Genomic DNA, 21,935 nt, shown 5'->3' with positions numbered 1-21,935 from the left:
AAAGATGTAATCAAACAGATGATGAGGAATTATTATAGGATGCAATCAAACTTATAGCAAAATGTGGTAGTTCTGTATGTTGTTCAGTGTTAGCATTATCTGAGGTCCTCTGAGGGGTTGGTATCATCTCTTCTCAGGTGTTCTGGATCCAGACTGGAGCTTGTGTAAATCCTACTGTAGTTACCAAGGGATGTAAATCCCGTGGCAAAACAGAAAAACAAATAGAGATATAATTTGCATAGCTGCAGTTCCAACCAAGTAAAATTAATTAGTTTAACCCAAGAATAATAATGCGCATTTGATCAGTTATAACTGCAGTCCAAAATTTTGAGATTTGAATGCTTGGCTAAACAGATGTGTTTTTAATCTAGATTTAAACAGAGAAAGTGTGTCTGAACCCCGAACATTATCAGGGAGGCTATTCCAGAGTGTTGTGACCTTAGGGCGCGTGATGAATTGTAGCGTGGGAGAACACTGGTTACGTACACAGGAGCTAAACAGTTAAGGGCCTTCTAAGTAACTAATAATATTTTGTAACTGATACGGAACTTGGTAGCCAGGGCAGAGACAGTAAAATTGGGGTAATATGATCATATTTTCTTGACCTGGTAAGGACTCTAGCCGGTGCATTTTGGACTACCTGTAGCTATTTCTACTGCTATTTTTCGTTGTAATTTGTATGTTTGATTGCACTTTATTTGTAATTATTTGTAAATAGGAGCTTTTGTTATTTATATTGCTCCATTCCTGCACTTAAGTCCGAACTTTAGTTTCAATTTGACTGGTGGAATGATCTTCCAACCCCTATCCGGAATGCAGATTCCCTGACATTTTTCAAGCATCAGCTGAAAACTCACATCTTTTGTCACTCTCTGACTTCATCCTAAAAATAAAATAATATTTTTTCATCTTTCTCTGTCTAGCTTGTACTTATTTGAACTTGGTATGACGAGCACTTCCTGTGTTTATTTGCCTCTTTAAGATGAATCGCTTGATGTATTCCCCAACTGTAAGTCGCTTTGGATAACAGTGTTTGCTAAATGAATAAATGTAAATGTAATGAATATTATGAGCAGAAATATCAAAAAGCTTGGGGTCAGTCTCTTCTGCTCACCAAGGCTGCATTTATTTGATTAACAAAAATTCAGTAAAAGCAAATTTGTATATTAACTGCAGTTTTCATTTGATACATTAAATACATTATTTTTTACGGAATTTCTCTAAAGAATAGAAAGTTTGATTAAACTGCATATTTTAAATAGAAATCTTTTGTAACATTATAAATATACTGCCACCTTCGATAAATTTAATGCATTCTTTCTAAATAATAATTATAATTAAAAGTTTTTTTTTTCCTCCAGCTTTTGAACAATAATGTAGGTCAATGGGTTAACATATAAATTAGCAATCAAATATGATTAATAAATCATTTGTTTTCACTTTTATTATGAGAGTTTCCAGGTTAATCCAACTATTTTTACTATTACACCTATTTTTTTTTTCTTAGTAATTTCCCTAGAATTAATTGAGCTTACTGCGTGAACTGATAGTGAACTTGATAACGAGCTTTCATGTTCCTTTCATGCTTGTTTAAAGGGAAACAAAAGAGAACTCATCTGGTCTTCACTGTGCATGACAGTGGAGAGTTTTCTCCTTGTCTAATAAAAGAGAATCTGCTTCGCATGCGGTGTGTTTAAATGAGTTTGATCCATCTGTAACAGAGATGCTCTTCGCTCACTAACGACAGCATCAGCTAAGTGAGAAGTTTACCAAACAAACCGCCAGCAGTCTCTCATCCCGGAGAGATCTGTTTTCTCTTTCATACAAAGCCTAGACTTTGTAAGTACAACCGAATTTGAAAAGATTTGACGTGCCGTGCGAACATTTTCTCTCCGCTTGGAGTGTGACGTGTACACATCTAATTTCAGCGTCTTGTGCAAGCGTTGACAGACTTGATCAAACCTGAGCTGATCAAAATGTCACAGCGGCTGTCAGCGGCTTTCAACTGCTTTACAGCAGCAGCCTGGAAATGAGTTTCCCTTCTTCAAGAAAGTCTCATTTTCTCTCTCACACACGACCTGGTTTTGTTTTCACTTTCAACAAGACTAATTTATTTGATCAGTGCATAAAGCGTTCATAACTAATCTGCCAAGGTAACAGGGTTGGGCTCTTCGGAATATGAGAGGTTTTTACCTTATGATATATTCATACTGCTGCAGATAGAGATCACTGTCAGCCGAGACTGCACAATGGAAATATCTCCGGTTATTAATAGCCGAGTGAGTCTGGTCCTGTTTCAGCTCGCAAGGAAGACAAGTTGCTCACCGTTGAGGGTTTTTTTATTTAAAGGTTCAAATGCTGCAAGCCTTCATTTTGCTTTGATTTCAACTTATTTCCTTTTGGATATGGAAGGAAATTCAACTGTTAAGGTTCTCATCAAATATTTGAGCTGTAACCAGCACAGTGCAGCGGTTGAGACTCCAGATCTGAGGTGACCTATACTGGAGAGGCACTGAAATCCCTTTGAAACATTGTGGAGCTCCAGGTTTTCCGGGGGGATCAGTTCTTGTGTATTTTTTTAAAATTCATTGCAGTTTCCTTTTTGGCCTAATTTGATTTTGTGGGCTGAGGCCATTTTTTATTGATAGACAATAAATTATTGGTGGAAGGAGAAGGGTGGTGAGATCAGAACATTACACAGGATGAATTTGAACATGCACCTTCACATCCTCAACCCAGAAAACCATAGAAAGTGCCTAGAAATTACTCAGAACACCTTAGCAACTGCCTAGCAACCACACAGTCTTTCAGCAGCAGGCACCACTCACATTTTCTTAAGAAAATTTTCACATAAACAACACACACACATATGTATATATTAGCATTATTACTATTTTTTTATTATTTAGAATTAAGATATTATGAATTGTTTTCAGAAAATGTATCTTAAATATTTTTCTTAATTACAATTTTCTTAATTTTCTAGTCAAACAGTTGTCAGTAGTCATTCATTTAAGCCATTAGTCGACTACACACAAGTTTATATTTATTTATTTTTTTTATTGTATTTTATTATATTTGATTGTTTATATTTATATTTATTTAGTTACCCCCCATATATATATATATATATATATATACCAGAGGCAAGGGAGGAAATGTCTCCTCAAAAAATTGGATGACAAATTTTTTGAAATTATGAAAATGAAACAACACAAACATTACTAATATATTATTTTTATATATATGGCATTTGTTTTTTATTTTAATTAGTTTGCTTAAAAGTAAACATTTCAAGGTTTTTATAGACGTATTTCTCATGTCTGTGAGTCAAGTATTCCCAGAGTTTCAGTTCATTTTTGTGACACGTTTCAGCAAGAAGTTGGCAGAAAGCGTACCCTGTGTGTTTTGTTTGTTTTACAAGAGCACAACATTTTGTTGATATTGTGAGCATACACAAATAAAAGTAGATCCTTTAAGTCTCGAATGATGTCTTACTCTTATCTGCATGAGCAAAAAATGATGGTGAATTTTAAGTTGTTTCTACTGTTATCAGGTAAAAAATGCCAGTGTCATGCCAGCGTGTGCATGTAAAAAAAAAATGTTTTAATGTTTTTTGTTGTTGTTGTTGTTGGTGTTGTTGTTTTCATCGAAATAATTTAACTGCAATCAAAATCTAGTAATTTTATATAAATATGGATATAATTATTTTAAGAAGTACTTTGGAATAGGATTTATCAAACTGTGATTTCATGAGTTTTCCGGATCTTATGGGAAAATTAATCTTTTTTTACAAGATGACAATTTTGATTTTGTACAATGTAAAAATTTAGATGTATATAAAAAAAAAAAAAAAACATGAATGTCCAGCTCTAAACATAACCATCACTGAAGTGTAACTGCATTATTGTTGCATGGTGTTGCATGGTGATGTTGCATAGTGCTCGCAATGACAGGATCATGGGTTTAATTCCCAGGGAATGCACACACTTACACAACTTTTAAGGTACATTAAGCTAAGTTGTGTAACAGTTGTAAGAAAATGCATTAGATTAGAAAGTGTGTGCCTAAATAAATTTTTCTGATTTATTTATTTATTCATTTTTTTTTAACCAACATTAACAGCATCAGCAGCAAAACTTCTCTCTTTGTCTGTTTCTCAATTTTTTTTTCAAGTAAACTTGATTATAGAACTCAGTTTAAATGTCACTTTGCTTGTGGATTAAAGATGAAACAGTGAATAGAGTTCTTTGGCAGCGGCGTGCCTCTGATCGGACAGTATTGCCGCTCTAAGACTGCGGGGTGTGTGATGAGAAGATTTTTCTGTCTTTGTTTTCATAGTCGAGGAGGATTTTACAAATGTGAATTGAGGGCAAATGGATTTGGAACTGAGCTGGATATGTTGGAGCAGTCACGAGGGGTCGGAGCCTTTTAGTGGAGGACGTTTATCCTAAATTAGTAGGAGAACAGCAAAGGAGAACTAGGCTTTGATGTTTGACTTCTGTGAGAATTTTTAAGATCATTTGACAGTGTAGGTGTGTTGAATTTTGCTTGAAGTCAACATTTGTACTGTGTAATGTGACATTTTGGAATGAAACATGATGCTCAAAATAAATGAAGGGTGGAGCTTGATTTCATGCACCAGGAATTGATTGCACATGTGGTTGGAGGGGAGGGGCTTGATGATGTCATCTTAAAAGGAAATTTGTTTCAGAGACAGAGCTAATGAATATATTTAATAGTGCTGTCAAACGATTAATCACATCCAAAATAAAAGTTTTTGTTTACATAATATATGTATTTGTACTTTGTATATTTATTATGTATATATAAATACACACACATACAGTATATTTTTGAAATACATTTATATATTCATATTATTAAATTTTATATTATATATAAATATATTTAATATATAAGTATAACATATATTTCTTAAATATATAAATGCATGTGTTTGTATTTATATATACATAATAAATATGCACATTATACACACATATACTGTGTAAATGAAAACTTTTATTTTGGATGTGATTAATCGCGATTAATCGTTTGACAGCACTAATATTTAATTATATTTTAATGAAAAATTCTTAAACAAAGTATTTTTCTTTGGAATAACATGCAAAATATTGTTCAAAATAGGACTAGTAACATGTACAGTGTCGCAATAAAATATTCATAGTGTTATGAAAAAAAAAATCTGTTCTTTTGAATTTTGTATTAATCAAAGAATCCTGGAAAAATGTATCATGGTTTTCACAAAAAAATATTAAGCAGCACAACTGTTTTCAACATTGATAATAATAAGAAATCTTTCTTGAGCAGCAAATCAGCATATTAGAATGATTTCTGAAGGATCATCTGACACTGAAGACTGAAGTAATGATGCAGAAAATTCAGCTTTGCATCACAGGAATAAATTACATTTCAAAATATACTCAAATAGAAAACTGTTATTTTAAATTTTAATAATATTAAACATAATACCATCAGAAAAGACTTCTTTCAGAAAAAAAAAACATCAATTAAAGAGACTTTTTTTTTTTTTTTTTTTTTTTTTTTTTTACGTAAAAACAACCCGAAATTTTTGAACATTAGTGTATTAAGACAATAATTAGGGTCAGGTTTAACTTCATTTTGATTTCTAATTGTTTATTACACAGGTCTGATAAAGCAACACTGTTTAAGGCATTTACATGACCTTGCCATTAAGCTTAATTATGTATGATTGTCTAATTAAACACTAAAGATCAGCTCTGTTTAGCACTTTTTACCACATGTAAATAAATTTAGCAAGTTTTCCCCAACAATCAGCACAGAAAATGTGAGAAAAGCATTGCAAAGTCCGTGTTGGCCTACATAAAAATCCATTTCTAAAAAGATCCAGCTTGATTTTCTGACCTCTGCTGACATTTCATACATGAGTCTTAATAAACATATTACTGGGCTTTACGAGTCAACAGGCCACAAAGCCACACATGTCATAAAGCAATATGTGATGTGTCACAATAATAGCTACATTACATATTAACCCCCATGAAGTTTCATTATCCACTCTTAAAGGGTCATTATGCGATGTTAATTACAGTGTCAAAATCATATCAGCCCTCGACTTAATGAAGCACTTTCACAAACTTTCATTTAAGTGAAGAGCTGCTTTTCAGTTTTCATGCACAGCTCTCTGCTATTTGTGCTCTCTATATACAGAGTATTAATGTCGGCCGGGGTTCAGCCGAGTAGATTAACCTCTAATCAGAGTTTGGGAGTGTGTGTGGATTCAGGACGACTCAAAATGCTTCATCATTAGAGTGGATCTCTTGACCCTGATGAAATGCAGTATGTCCATATGGAGACTGTCCATCACTCCAGACTCCTGCATTATAAATGCTTTTAACTCCTTTCATATCAAGGAAAACAGGGGTGTTCTTGCTTTTTTGTAATAATTTCATATATTATGTAGACATACTCTAAAGTTCACAATACAAAGATCTCTCCCCAGACCAGTTTTCTGAATTGAAACTACACAGATATGAAGTAAAAGTTTTTATTTCAATTGAACAGAAAGAATGTTATTGTATATAACATCACATTCTTTCTGTGCAATGAAAATAAAGATATATCTTTTTACAAACTGCATTGCACCAAGTGCACAAGTGCCATCGCTCAACTGATTCCTTCAAAACACTGATATATCCAGTAACTAAACAAGGGACTCTCTTTATGAGTGAGACTTTAAATCATTGAGTCAACCGATTTGTTCAAAACTCTGATTCCATTATTAAAAACTATTATGACACTATTTACTCTGCTGTCTTTGTGCAAGTTTTTTAATAACTCATTCACCTGATTTGTTCAAAACACTGATTCATTCATGAACAATACAAGTGATTATCATCATGAGTGAGTCATTGAATCTTTCAGTCAACTGATGTGCTCAAAACAGTAGTTCATTCATGAACAAAACAACTGATTGTCTTTTCGAGTGAGTCATTGAATCTTTATATCAACCGATTCATTCAAAACTCCGATTCATCCAATAACTAAACTAAACACAAATTAATTCATGAACAAAACAAGTGACTCTCTTTATGAGTAAGTCTTTGAATCTTTCATACAACCAGTTTGGCCAGAACACTGATTCATCCAGTAACTAAATAAGTTGCTGTCTTCACAAGTGAGTCTTTGAATCTTTCAATCAACCGATTTGTTCAAAACAGCAATTCATTCATGAACAAAACAAGTGGTTCTCTTTTTGAGTAAGTCATTGGATCTTTCAATCAACTGATTTGTCCGAAACACTGATTCATCCAGTAACTAAAAAAGGGCCTGTCTTCAAGAGCAAGTCTTTGAATAATGTAGTCAAATGAATCGTTCAAAACACTGATTCATTCAGGAACATTGAATTGTATTTGAATTATAAGTATATAAAGTGTAAGTGTATTTACATTTCAATTCGATTCATTCAGGAATCTTTGACAGTCGATTTGTTTAAAATCATGGATTCATAAAACTTTGTGTTATTTTAAAAACCTTTATATTGTATAAAATGGTTTGTGGATATTTACAGTATATATTTTGTTGCCCATAGGAATACGATGATGGATATGGAACAGCCTACGATGACCAGGCATACGACTCATATGACAACAACTACAACAATCAGGCACCGAAGTAAGTGTGTGTATGTGTGTGTGTGTGTGTGTGTGTGTGTTGCGTGCATGTGTGTGTTTTGTGGAGGCTGAGCCATCTGAGTCTTCTGTCCGTGTAAAGGGCATCTCTCAGAGCGCATGTGAAGTTATATCTGAACGAGAGAGTTTATTCACAATGTAGGTCAGTGTTCACCTCTCTGTATCGAACCAAAGAGTTTGTGTTGGTCTTCACAGAGCTGGACTTGGAGCTCTGCTGCATTGGAAATCATTCAGGCTAATGTAGGGGGCAGCTCTGAAAGACCAAAAGAGAGAAGTGTCCGTCTCGCTAATGAATCACTCCTTCATCTGGCTTTTTTCTTTCCAAGGAGACATTTAGTGTTGTATGTCAGGGTCAGTTGACACTGTGTCCCAGTGAAGACCTTATAAACACCTGAGTCTTGTGAAGGACAATTTGACACATAATTAGTGGGCGTTGACATACTACATATTCTCGTTTTCTAAAACAGATTATTAAAATGCCTAAGAACAGAACATAATTTGTGTCTCAAGTTGGACAACTATATATATATAGTGATCTGTTTTAATACAAATACTTTATTTTATAAAAGTTTGTTTTAATATGCTTGATTTTTTTAAATTTTCTAATTTTATATTTTTTTATTTCAATTTATAAATATGCATACGCATATTATGTTGGTTTATTGAAAGCAACTTAAATTGCATTAAAATATATTATACATTTTTAAATGATAGAAAGATCGAAAATGACAAGTTTCATTAAATATATATTATTCATTCATTTTTTAAATACTAACATTATAAGGACTTAAATAGTACTGTAAGTTTTGATTCAAAATAAGATTTTTTCTATGGTTTAATATGATTTAAACTCAGCATATTGAGAATTTAAGATGTCTTTTGTTTAGACCACCATTTTTGATATGGGTCACATTTTAATGGTCAATTTCCTCCACTAAAAAATGAATTTGAGCAGAAAATGAGAACTAGCTCTTGACACTTGGTGAACATGATGCTGGATTTCTGATAGTGATAAGATGTCACAGTAATCATCACACTCTGACTAGCACAGTTCTGTTTCCATGTCAGTCAACAGCTTCTTCCTGAAGTCAAACACTGTTTAAGGAGCTCAGAGGACACTGATTCGTTTTTATTATTTAATGAGTGAGCCTACTCTTTTTCTGGGGAGCCTACATATACTTCATTATACAGCAGGTTTCTATGTTCTTTGATTCATAAAACATTGTCTGTGTGTTACTGAGATCTGGTAGATTTCCTCATACCTCATCCTGAAGCTTCTTTGATCCTGTAATATGTAATCCAGGGATATGTAAACCAGCTTTTCTTTTAATCATAGAATATGTGGTGATCCAGGGATGGTTTACCCTGCGTCTTCTTAAATAGAAACTTAATTAAGGCACAGCAGGCCTTGTCTCAGATCAGTATATGGAACCTACTCATTTAAGATCAGTCTCAGTGAAAGCATGAAGGCTAGGAATTTTATATAATCTATAGGTGCATATAATGATCTATAATAATGTACTGGATGCTGGATAATGTTCCTGCGTCATTTAGTCTCACCTGACAATGACTTTCAGTGGTCCACGTGCTTCTATGGGTCATATTCCATGTACTTATGGAGACATTTTGATAACTGGCATCAAAAAAAGATGTCAAATAACTACTTCTTGCAGTAAGAACCATGTGATGAGTCTCACTGCTGCTTTTTATATTAAATTACCATGACGATATGCCAACGAGCATGATGCTAGCAATGCAAGGTCATGGGTTTCAATCTCTAAGGATGCATGAATGGCTGAAATGCAATGCTAATCAATTGTAACTTGTAACAATTTGTTTAGTTTCAATTTCAGCTGTAGGTTTTCATATTGAGATGTAAACAATAGTGTGTCCTTCAACTTTGTGAACAAGAATTATTATTTATTGACATTCTCCTGGTAGAATGATTCATTGATGTTGCTAGTTGAGGCAACATTACTGTTATTGTGTTTAGAAGTAGTAATTTGAATAAATGCTTAACCTTCTGTATTTAATTCAATACGTACCTCATCCAGTACCACTTGAGCTATAGACATGGATCACATCTGAAATCAAGTGACTTGCTATGCTAGAAGCAACCTTTAATTTTGTTTGTTTGTTTGTTTATTTGTTTGTTTTCTTTACTTGTAAATAAACAAATATAATTGGAGTATGTTCAAGAAAACAGTATATATATATTTTATGTACTATACACTGTTTCTGTTTCTATTCCATTTCAATGTGTTGCTTGCCATTTCTTTGTAATTATTTGTGAAATTTACCAGCAATTTCTGAATGAAATTTGCTCTTTTTTTAATTATAAACCCTACACAATTTTATTTTAATATTAGCATAATATATAGAAAGAGAGCGAGAGAGATAGAGAGAGAGAGAGAGAGATTTTTGAGATTTTATATTCCTATTTAGTTTTGATTTAATTAATTTAATTTTCACCTTAAACTTTTTTGTTGTTGTTATTGTTTTACATTTTTTATTATATTATTATTACTTATGCTTTATTTAGTTTAATTAGCTCTACACACACACACACACACACACACACACACACACACACACACACACACACACACACACACACACACACACACACACACACACACACACACACACACACACACACACACACACACACACACACTTTTATTAAAATTTTGGACTTAAGGTGAAAAAATAAACTGTATAAAAATAAAAGAATATCATCACATTACTCTTTCAACCACACAGCCGATATAGAAACAATATGATCAAAAACCCGTTACAAGTAATAAAAAAATAAAAAACACACAAACATAATTCTACACATTAAATGAACAGTAAAACTAATTGAGATTTTACAGGTTCAACAAAAACATAAATAGATTTACATGACAAAAACATATACCATTAGATCTAAATCATAAGAAAACACCATACAACATATGTAAGATTACAAACTTACAAAAATCATTAGCATATTATAAACATCCATATAAAAAAAAAAAAAAGCCAATAATAGATTCTGAGTAAAATCACATCATGTAGTAGATATAGTCATAACATCTCACTGAGTAAATGTTCATCATTTAGGCCAATAGAAGAAAAGTCTGCAGAGTATAAATGCAAAAGACAACATTTTGTCTAGTGTCATGACATGAAATTTATCAGATATGTTGGTTATAATGGCATTTGGATGTTAGAAATAGGCTGTGTTACCTGTGTGAATGGAAGGGGAGAGCACAGAGGTTAAATTTTCACTGAGTTGACAGGTTTATCTCACAGGACCATTAAAAGGGTCAGAGGTCAAAAGTTATGATTTTTTGATGAAAAAGCCTTCGCTGTGTGATTCTCCCAGGTGTGTCACCTTCTCGTGTTGCGCTCCAGAAACTCCACGCGTGTGCGGTGGTGATCCCTGTGGAAGTGCTCAGGGGTGCGGGAGTGTGTCTGACAGCATTTAAACTGCTTGTCACCTTCTTCAGAGTGCTGTAGAGCACCACATGCCCCCCCCCCCCCACCCCCACACACACACACACACAGAATGTCAGAGTGGCTATAGGCCGTTTATAGCAGATTATTTTGGAAAATGTCAATGTGGTGAGTTCTGAGACTGCTGCTTTTCAAAGGTTGGCACTGCTTCAGGAGACTCGACTCTGAGAGTTTAGATTAAGAGGGGAAAAGAGCAATTATAGCAGTGACTGATTAGAATTCCCTCTTAGGAGATTGATTGATTGATTGATTGGGAGTTTTTCCTCGCCACTGTCGCCTTTGGCTTGATCTCTGAGGTCTTTGTGAAGCCACTGTTCTTTGTAAGCTGCTTTGAAACAGAATGTGCTCTACAAATATACTGAATTACAAAAATCGATGTTTGCAAACTTCTTTTATTTAATTCTTTCTGTAGTAATAGCAGCTAGGCAAGTATTGGACCACTTTAGGATTATTAGCACAGGTCTATAATTGTGCCTTCTGGCCAATAAAAGTGCTTTTATTTACCCTTCTGTAAGTTTGAGAACTTGAAAAGTTTTGTCTATCAGTGATAATGCAGTTTTTATTTTCAGATCTTCGTAGTGACTCTTAGGTATACATTTAAGTGAATTTAGAATTGTTTTAAGTTCTGCACTATATTGAAAAATTGTTCATCCACAGTTTATTTTTAAATGTGATATTGCAAGCTTCTAGTTTGTATTTGCACAAATAATAATAAAATAAAATGTTAGATTCAAAAAGTCAGATATTCAAGGAATCATTTATCTTCTAAAGTCTTTTAAAAGAGTGTTTTTCTAATACTGTATCTGTCTGTTGATAACATGATGAAATGAATTAATGTGGACATGTATGTATATCTGTCAGTTTGGATCTGGTAGGGGTCTAGCACTGTTATGGATCTTTGTGGGTTCTTTATGGTTCTGGTTTGGATCTGGTAGGGTTCTAGCATTATTATGTTTTTTTTATGATTCTGGTTTGGATCTGGTAGGGTTCTAGCATTGGATATTTGTGTGTTTTTGGTTTGGATCTGGTAGGATTTGGGCATTATTGTGGAACTGTGTGGTTTCTTTTTATGGTTTTGGTTTGGATCTTGTAGGATTCCAGCATTATTATGGTTCTGTATGGCTTTGGTTTGGATCTGGTAGGATTTTAATGTTAAATCTTCATGTGTTTGTGGTTTTGGATCGGGTAGGATTTGAGCGTTATTGTGGATCTGTGTGGGTTCTTTTATGGTTTTGGATTATTTATGGTTATTTATGGTTCTGGTTTGGATCTGGTAGGGTTCTAGCATTGTTGTGGATCTGTGTGGGTTCTTTATGATTTTGGTATGGCTCTTGTAGGATTCAGGCATTATTATGGTTCTGGTTTGGATCTTGTAGTTTTCAATCACATTATAAATTATTTTTATCACATATTTTCTTATTTTTCTATTTGCCAGCAACCAATGAACTTCCAGCTGAATTTTAAGACACAGACCATTAAACACAGCATGACTGTCAATTTTTGATGAATGTTCTCCTATTTCTCCATAATTACAGGCTCGTTTATCAGTGTAAAACTCAATCTAAAAATCTAGATCTTGACTTTGTTGCTTTGTTTTTCTGGTTCTTTTGATCCTGTAAATACAGAAATAAGGTGTTCCACACCTGATGAAAAGAAACATTACAGAGTTCAGCTCACATCTCTGCAGGTTGTGATTATCACGATTGATCACTCCTCCATTCAAAGCATCAGACTTCGACGGCTTTCTCTCTCTTCTATACCTGCTTTCCTCTCTCTTCTTTTACTCACCAGTTTTGTCCTCTGTCCCACTTTTTCTGAGCTTCTTCAGACAGATGCGCTGATATTTTTAACCTGTTTCGGCTCTATTTTAGAGGTTTGGTGTCTTCATTCTCGTCTCCGTTTTCTGTCTCTGTGGACTTATGGTTCTGTTCAGTTCTCTTAGTGAGACAAGAAGACTGTCACAACCTAAAATTAGATTCATTTACATCTTTGAAAAGAACACAGTGAAATCTCTTCCGTGTCTGTTGCAAAGTCGCAAGCATTTGCAGAACACGATTTGGCCCGCAGCTTGTTTGACAGTGACATACTGTACAATAATTTATGACCAACAGGATGTTATGCTTATATTTGGGTCTGAAAATGACATTTTTCCTTGTATATAAGGAGACCATAAAAATGGGACAAAGATGATTATTTGCACATGGCATGTGGTGTGTGCAAATCATGCTACAATAAATATACATTGAATGCCCTGGAAATTCAGCTTTGAATTGGTGCAGAATGACCAATTGAGGACAAAGGCCGGTGGTTTTCCACTGGGTACATTTTTAGCCTGTAAAAATTGATTTTATTTCAGTCTCGTCTTGAATGAACAATCTTACTGGTCAACCATTGTAAAACATGCATGCTCTACATGCGTGTTTGCTTAATGTAGCGTCCTATTTCAATTTTGGCCTGAACTGTTCCTTTAAGGAATCTTTGTGACCCATGTATGGATAACATCATTAGCGCTGTGTTATGTTTATTCACCTTTTTGCCCTCTAAACCTCTTCTAAACTCTTTGTCTTTGAGCTTGAGTGAGCGCGAGAGAATGAGGCAGTAATTAGTTATTAGTGATAAGCCTCTCACAGTAGATTAGACCAGCGAGACTCTTCACAGTCGCCCCACTGCTGATTTACCAGCTGTGAAAACAAGACGAGAGAAGGAGGAAACACAGAGATCACCTGGGACATGTAGTACATCATTCAGATTTAACCCCACCATCTGTTTAACCACACAAGAGAGAGAGAGAGAGAGAGAGAGAGAGAGAGAGAGAGAGCAAGAGAGAAGAGAGAGCGAGCAAGGCCCTCTTATGAATGTCAAGTCAACGAGGGCCTGTCCTCAGGAAACACACTTCATCAAACATTTGGGATGTGCATATTGTGTGATTTTTTTATTACATCATTAAACTTATTTTACTTTATTTTTTATTTTATTTTGCATGGAAATAGACTTATAAATTTGTTTTAAAATATTATAAAACTATTATTTATTTATTGTATTAAAACATATAATTATTATGTAAAATTACAATAGGGTTTTTACAAATATGCACTATTTCTTGCTCACTAAAAATTAAAGTTAGTGCCATTGATAATGTTACTCTTGTACAGATGGTCAAATGTTCTTGCTTCCATTTGAATCATTTTCAAACAAATAAAAACAACAAAATCATCAACATTTTAACAAACCATCAACAAATCCTCAAACATAAACAAAAAATTCTTTTGCTTACACATAAACTCATAATAATAATAATAATAATAATAATAATAATAATAATAATAAAGCATATTCCATGGCACATTAGAAAGAAAAAATAAAGCAAAATCTAAGCGTTTGTACTGTTGACCCTACCATCTGAGCCACCAAATTAGAGTAGATTTTCCTGCAGAGTAGTGTTGTAATGTCATGTTTACCTGTAGTAAAACTCCGAAAAAAACACCTGTCATGGTTTTCAGATCTTTGTGACAGAGTTACTCAACAGCGATTCTCAGACATAAGTGATCACAAACAAAGTGTTTCTGTACACCATAGTGAAAACCTGATGTTTCAGCAAGCCAATCAGTTAAATAATCTGTTTGGAGAACATTAGATACACACTGACTCAACATGTCACTTTTAGCTGGCTAAGCATGGGTATGTGTGCGAGAGAGAAATACATAATAATCTTATTTCATAAGAAATTGGTTATAACTCTGACACACCTTGTTAGTACCAGGTAGGACCTTTTACATTCAGAACTACCTTAATTCTACATGACATAGATTCAATGAAACTTTCCTCAGAGATTTTGGTCATATTGATATGATAGCATCACACAGTTGCTGCAGATTTGTCAGTTGCTCATACATGATGCAAATCTCCCATTCCACCACATCCCAGAGGTGCTCTACTGGATTGAGATCTGGTGACTCTGGAGGCCATCTGTGTATGGGATGGATCCATGCTTTCATGTTATTCTTGCCAAATTCTGGCCTAACCATCCGAATGTCGCAGCAGAAATCGAGACTCATTAGACCAGGCAACCTTTTTCCAATCTTACATTGTCCAATTTAGGTGAGTCTTTGTTACTTGTAGTCCCATCTGCTTCAGTGTTCGACATTATCTATGGAATATATCATTTTGGAATATCACATAAAAAAAAAAAAAAAAAAAAAAACCTCTGGATGGAAACGCCAATATGCATGTAAATTCTAAAAATGTGCAAAAAAAAGTTGTGCATGCAACTGAGTAGGATACAATTTTTATCCAAAAAAAAAAAACTGGAAAAAAAAGAAAACGCATTTACCGAATAAATTTCACCATGCACAGCAAAAAAGTCATGTGTCTTTGCACGATGGGATGGTGTAACTTGACTAACCCGCGGACTAATCATTTACAAAAATTATTATATAAAGTGGCTTCTCCTACTTTTCTTAGTGACATTTAGTGCCAGTTTATCAAGAAGTGATGTTTTTGTTCTGTTTGACTCATTGGATGGAAATATGCTTTATTTATTCGCAAATGTTTTATGCAATATTCCAGTTTCACGCACAAGTTAAATTTGAATCTTTGGATGGAAACGTAGCTATTGTTGTGCTTTCAGAGATGCTCTACGTTGGTTGTTACAAGTGTTTGAGTTGTTGCCTTTCTGTCAGCTGGAAGCAGTCTGGCCATTATCCTCTGACCTCTGGCATCAACAAGGCTATTACGACCATAGAACTGTCGTTCACTGGATGTTTTCTCTTTTTCAAACGATTCTCTGTAAACCCTAAGGATGTTTTGCGTGTAAATCCCTGTATATCACACGTTTCTGAAATACTCAGGCCAGCCTGTCTGGCACCCACAACTGTGCCACATTCAAAGTCATTAACATCACATTTTTTTCTACATTCTTATGCTTGGTTTGAACCGAATCTACATAACATACCTAAATGCATTGAGTTGCTGCCATGTGATTAGCTGATGAGATAATTGGCACTAATGAGCTGTTGAACGGGTTTACCTAATAAAGTAGCCATTGAGTGTTTATCTCTGTCTCCACCAGGGTGTCAGATCTCAACGGTGACTCAAACTGTGCTCAGATTTTCCAAGATACCTGTAATCAAAAAGATCTACTCTCCACATTTATTTTACAAGCCTGTGCTCTTATAATGCATTTTAACACTCGTCTCATTTGTGTATTTTTATTTCTCCAAAGCCAGTAGCCATATCACCCTGCAGCCCAAGAATGGTTGCCCACTGAAGCTAAGCAGGTTTGAGCCTGGTCAGTACCTGGATGGGAGACCTCCAGGGAAAACTAGGTTGCTGCTGGAAGAGCTGTTAGTAAGGGCAGGAGAGGGTGCTCACCCTGTGGTCTCTGTGGGTCCTAACGCCCCAGTATAGTGAGGGGGACACTATACTGTCAAAAAGCACCGTCCATCTGATGAGATGTTAAACTGAGGTCATTAAAAATCCCAAGATGTCTTTCAAAAAGAGTAGAGGTGTGACCTCGGCATCCTGGCCAAATTTGCCCATTGGCCTCTGACCATCATGGCCTCCTAACAATCCCCATAACTACTGATTGGCTTCATCACTCTGTCTCCTCTCCACCAAGCTGGCGTGTGGTGGGCGTTCTGGAGCACTATGGCTGCCGTCGCATCATCCACGAGGATGCTGCACACTGGTGGTGGACGAGGAGATACCCCCTCACAACGTAGAGAGCTTTGAGTGCTTAAAAAAGCAGAAAAGCGCTATATAAATGTAATGAATTATTATTATTATTATTATTATTAAAGCATTCAGCATACCTGATAGCGCCATTAAGTCTCCTCTGAGGAATGAAATGTTCCTCTTGGTGATTGTAGTTCATTCGACAGCATGTTTGCAGTGTTTACACGTGTGTGTTGCTAATTGGAGGGAATTGGACTGTGTGTGACTTAAATGCATCATAATTTCTGCTAACTCTCTACCTCAACTGGAGTGAGCCGAACAGTGTAATTGAGTAGAACAGAACAAACTCTGCGCTGGAGGAGAGGGAGAGAGCTGAATTAAGGGAAGAAGGAATATTGACGATGTGTCAGGGAAGAAATTAAAGGTGTCTAACTAGGTTTGAACCCAAGCTGGTGTTCAGATTGCAGAGAAGAGGTTCTTTATGGTGTGAAACATGCGGAGAGAGATGCATCTGGCAGCAGGTTGTGAAGTTGACTGATGCATTACTGAACACAAAAGCTTTAGGTCTCTTCAATTTCACCTCATGCGCAGTGGAAATGGGAAATTTCATCAGACATATGATAGAAAGCCTTCTCTCGGCTTGCTCGTGTGTGGGAATAGTGACCATAGTTGTTGGTCTTCACACTGCAATACCAGCACAACCCTCTCTGTCTCTTTTTCATCCTATCTTCTTCTTCGTGGTGTGCAGATACATTTTAAGCGTGAAACTAGGAGTAACAGCAGGCTGCCGATAGGAACCTCTGCGTGAGCTTTGACATGGGATTTCCTCTCTGCATAACAACCAAGACACTCTTTCTGCAGCCACTTACACTGGATTGATGCATGAGTGAGTGTCTGTTGTGAATGAGGAGAATTATAAAAAAAAAAAAAGATTGGAATGAGGTGAGGAATTATAGTATCATGATCTAAATGGGGAGGAGTTATGATAGAATAATTAAATGGAGGAGGAGTTATGATATTATGATTGATTGAAAGGGAGAAGTTTTTATAGTATGTTTGGAATGAGGGGAGGAGTAACAACAGTATGAATGGAATGAGGGAAGGACTATAGTTTTATGACTGGAATTGAGAGGAGTTACAGTATTGTGATTGATCTGAGAGGAGGAGTTATGATGGCATAATTGGAATGGGGAGGAGTTATAGTATGAATTGATTTAGGGGAGGGGTTTTAAAAGTATAATTGTGATGAGGGGAAAGAGAGTTATAGTATGAATGGAATGGGGAAGAGTTATGATAGTATGATTGATTGAAAGGGAGAAGTTTTAGCAGTATGATTGGAATGAGGGGAGGAGTTATGATAATATGAATGGAATGAGGGAAGGAGCTATAGTTTTATGACTGGAATGGAGAGGGGTTATAGTATTTTGATGGATCAAAAAGGAGTTATGATGGCATAATTGAAATGGTGGCAGATTTATAGTATGATTGGAATTAGAGGAGGAGTTTTGAAGGTATAATTGGAATGAGGGGGAGGAGTTATGATAGTATGGATGGAACGGGGAGGAGTTATGATAGTATGATTTGAATGAGAGAAGGAGTTATGATAGTGTGATTGGAATGCGAGGAGAAGTTATGATAGAATGATTAAATGGAGGAGGAGTTTTGATATTAAGATTGATTGAAAGGGAGAAGTTTCAATAGTATGTTTGGAATGAGGGGAGGAGTTATGATAGCATGAATGGAAATGGGAGGAGTTATGATAGTATGATTGGTATGGGAGGAGGAGTTATAGTATTATGATTGGAATGGAGAGGAGCGATAATATTGTGACTGATTGAAGAGAATGAGTTATGATGGCATAATTGGAATGGGGGAGGAGTTAAGATAGTTTGACTGGAGAGAAGGGAGGAATTATGAAAAATAAAGCATAACTGGTGCATGTTGCATTGCAAATGTATGTTAAACTTACAACCCATGCAGAGATTGAGTTTGCTGCATGTGACATGACTGAAAAGCATAATGAGCTGCTCACATGAACACAGTACTGTGCTTCGCTTTGAAACTTCGCAGCATGACAGAGAAAATGTTCTTAAATAATTAATGATTTTAAATAAATTAATTGCCAACCTTTTGCATTTTGACAAGTGCACTGCACCTTAGATGCTTTTACAGATGCTTTGCAAAGGCAACAGCACAAAACACAATGTTAGAGACTTTTTATATTGTTTAGATAAGTGTAAAATATTTTTGTTCATTATGGAGCTGTAGTGGGACAGAGTACTCAATGGCTGGCTGCCAGATTAATGGGAAACACTGAAAGGAGTTAAATTATGAAAATGATGGCAGGAGCTATGGAAATTAAGGAAGCTAATATAAAACAAAACATGACGGAGTTAGAATAGAATAGAATAGAATAGAATAGAATAGAATAGAATAGAATAGAAATGTCAAAATCAGAAGAATTCCTAATGGTGAAAGCGAAGAGAACTGGATAGCATCTTTTTTATTTTCCAGCAAGGCTTCTATTTCTCATGGCTTCATCCTTACTGAGGCCAGTGGAATTATGGGAGCATGAACACCGGGATATGGTTAGCAGTCAGTTGTGATTGACATTGGACAACTCAGCTGAGGGCCTATGGGAAAAAACTCAATTTGGAGGCAGAAAGGGAACAGACCCCCAGGAGCAAAACATCTGAGATGCAGGAATGAAAGGAAGGCGCACCGCAAATCTGCTCGGAAAATAGCTTCTCCGATGGGTTACCCTGCTTCATGTGGCTGCTGAGATGTTGCTTTGTCAATTTAAATAGGGAGCAGACAATGTCAAATAAGCAGACACAAGCCTTGAATTCACATCACCTTTTTCTTGCTTTTCGTTGGACAATGGATCATTAAAATGAATCACATTTACAGCCAGTCACACAACATTACTTTTATTTTGCTTAATAAATTTACAACGAAAAGCATTTAAATTGTATGCATATATTTTTATATAGGATTTGTCTGAATATATGTCTAATTTCAGAGATTTTTAATTACATTTCTGTATATGAGAAATCATACATACCCTGTACTTTACATATATATTTTAAGAACACCTTTCTAAATTTCTGTCTTTCATTTCTTTTCACAGTTCAGATGATTATTATGAATACAGCCATGGAATCAGTGGAGAATCATATGACTCATACGGTAAGAATTATTATATATTTTTTTTTCTGTCAATACAGTTTTATAACCATGTAGAAATTATTGCAGTTGATTGACAGCCTGTTTAGCTAGATTTTCACCCTTCCAGTGCAGTGAAGCAGTAGGCCGTCTGTTTTATAATACTTCCAGTTAGTGCATGAACTTTGAGTCTGTCTTTTGCCCAAAGAACACAGAGCTCCTGCTGTACAGCTCTTGTTATAAATACTGCTGGCATTGCAAGGCTTTTGGTTGCAGTGTATTGTATTTACATGAACAGGCATTTAAAGGAATGTTGAAGGGAGACAGGTTCGGATGCAGGAAAAGAATCAAAATGCTGTCGGACACGCGCTCTGTGGAAGGCAAACAAGTTTGCGGTTATGGACACTGTAGGTACAGAATAGCTTAAATATGGCAGAGATATCTGAAGAAGAATTGCAATTCTCTGAAACTGCTGATGTAGCTTTTGTAAGCTCATTGTCCAAGCAAAAAAGATAAGATGTGCCATTGTATTTCTCAGCAGCTAGAATATTAATGTGTGCGTGCTTTTAGTGTGTATGTAAAGATGCATTTGTGGACATTGTTTACAATAGTATTATTTATTAGAGATATTTATAACAGATTCAAACCTCATTTTGTTCAGCATATAGTTTTAAAACTTCCATTTTATAGATTTCTTCAGGTCAGTTTTAAGTCCTAGAAATGGTTGTTATATGAAGGCTGTGTTAAAACTTTGGAAACTTTTTTTGTCTTAATTTTTTCTGCTTTCTCAACTGGCTATCTGTATATAGGCTTTATTTTTATTTTATGTTTTATTCTTGATCCAGACCCAGATGTTACTTTTAAAATATGTAAATTCCTCATTAAAACACAAATTATCATAAAGACGTTATAAATATGAATTGTTATTTTAATACAAGGTACTATGTATTTTTCTACATTTAAATTGTATAGTTTATTATATAATTATAAATATAGTATTACATATTATTATTTTAATACTAATTATTATTCATTAATTAAAAGGTCAATATTTTCAGATCTGTCAGGTGTTCTAACAATTTTGGCCACCACTTATATACAATATATGTATATTTCATTCAAATTAAAATACTAATGATTATATTTTAGAAACTATGATCAAATAATAATAATAATAATAATAATAAATAAAAAAAAAGAGTAAAATGCAATTAACAAAGAAATGTTCCGGTAATATATATAGACATGTGATGTAAGTCTTTGTTTATTTATTTTACACCAGGTTCAAAAGCAAACTTTTGTCGTATAAGAATTGGCAATAGTGGTGCTTTTGTTATCAAACTCAATAAATAAATATAATAGAGCACAAGGAAATGAGATGTAACAATGTTAGATGGCTTGTTTGGACATGACAGGACTTTAAATTAGACCACAGAACTGATTTGAAAAAAAAAATTAAAAAAAATAGAAATAGTTGTGTAATTGCATCTTAAAAGTGACTTTACACTTTCTTTTTGTCTTTCACATTTCCTCCATGTCGCTTTCCAGTCATTTGTCACTTTGCGACCACATTTGAAACACACAGCTCTACACTCACATACACATAAGCAATCCATAACACTCAACTTAACACTTTTCCAGGTGGTACAACGCATAGACAGCTTGACAGTTCAAAGGAGATCTTCCTATTATCTGGCTGATGCACATCTTTGTTCTTTCTAAATGCAAGGACAGTGCGCTTGAACCCTTTTCTAGAAGCTAACGCAGGCTAACCTGAGACTGACAGCTCTCTAATTAAAGATTATTGACTACGGCTCCCAGCCTGAAAAAACTAGTGACTTTAGAGCAACGGCCTTTGTGCTTTCCTGTCCCTAAAAAGAGCTGAAAAAGAGCAAGATC

At 34.9% G+C, this 21,935-nt stretch overlaps 1 protein-coding gene across 3 annotated transcripts in view; it reads left to right on the top strand.

The window, feature by feature from the left end:
- Nucleotides 1-21,935, top strand: part of LOC109074713 (KH domain containing, RNA binding, signal transduction associated 3) — a 174,767-nt gene that overhangs the window by 143,534 nt on the left and 9,298 nt on the right. For all 3 annotated transcript variants that reach the window (XR_006157407.1, XM_042746046.1, XM_042746045.1), the window contains exons 7-8: nucleotides 7,598-7,680; nucleotides 20,002-20,060. Coding sequence is in view for 2 of the 3 variants with exons in the window: in XM_042746046.1 (XP_042601980.1) it covers nucleotides 7,598-7,680; nucleotides 20,002-20,060 (142 nt within the window). In the remaining variant the exon portion in view is untranslated. The remainder of the gene's footprint in view (nucleotides 1-7,597; nucleotides 7,681-20,001; nucleotides 20,061-21,935) is intronic.

The sequence above is a fragment of the Cyprinus carpio genome, chromosome B19 (genome assembly GCF_018340385.1).
Source record: "Cyprinus carpio isolate SPL01 chromosome B19, ASM1834038v1, whole genome shotgun sequence".
NCBI lineage: Eukaryota > Metazoa > Chordata > Actinopteri > Cypriniformes > Cyprinidae > Cyprinus > Cyprinus carpio.
The sequence above is the reverse complement of the archived record's forward strand: the minus strand, read 5'-3'. Positions and strand labels throughout refer to the sequence as shown.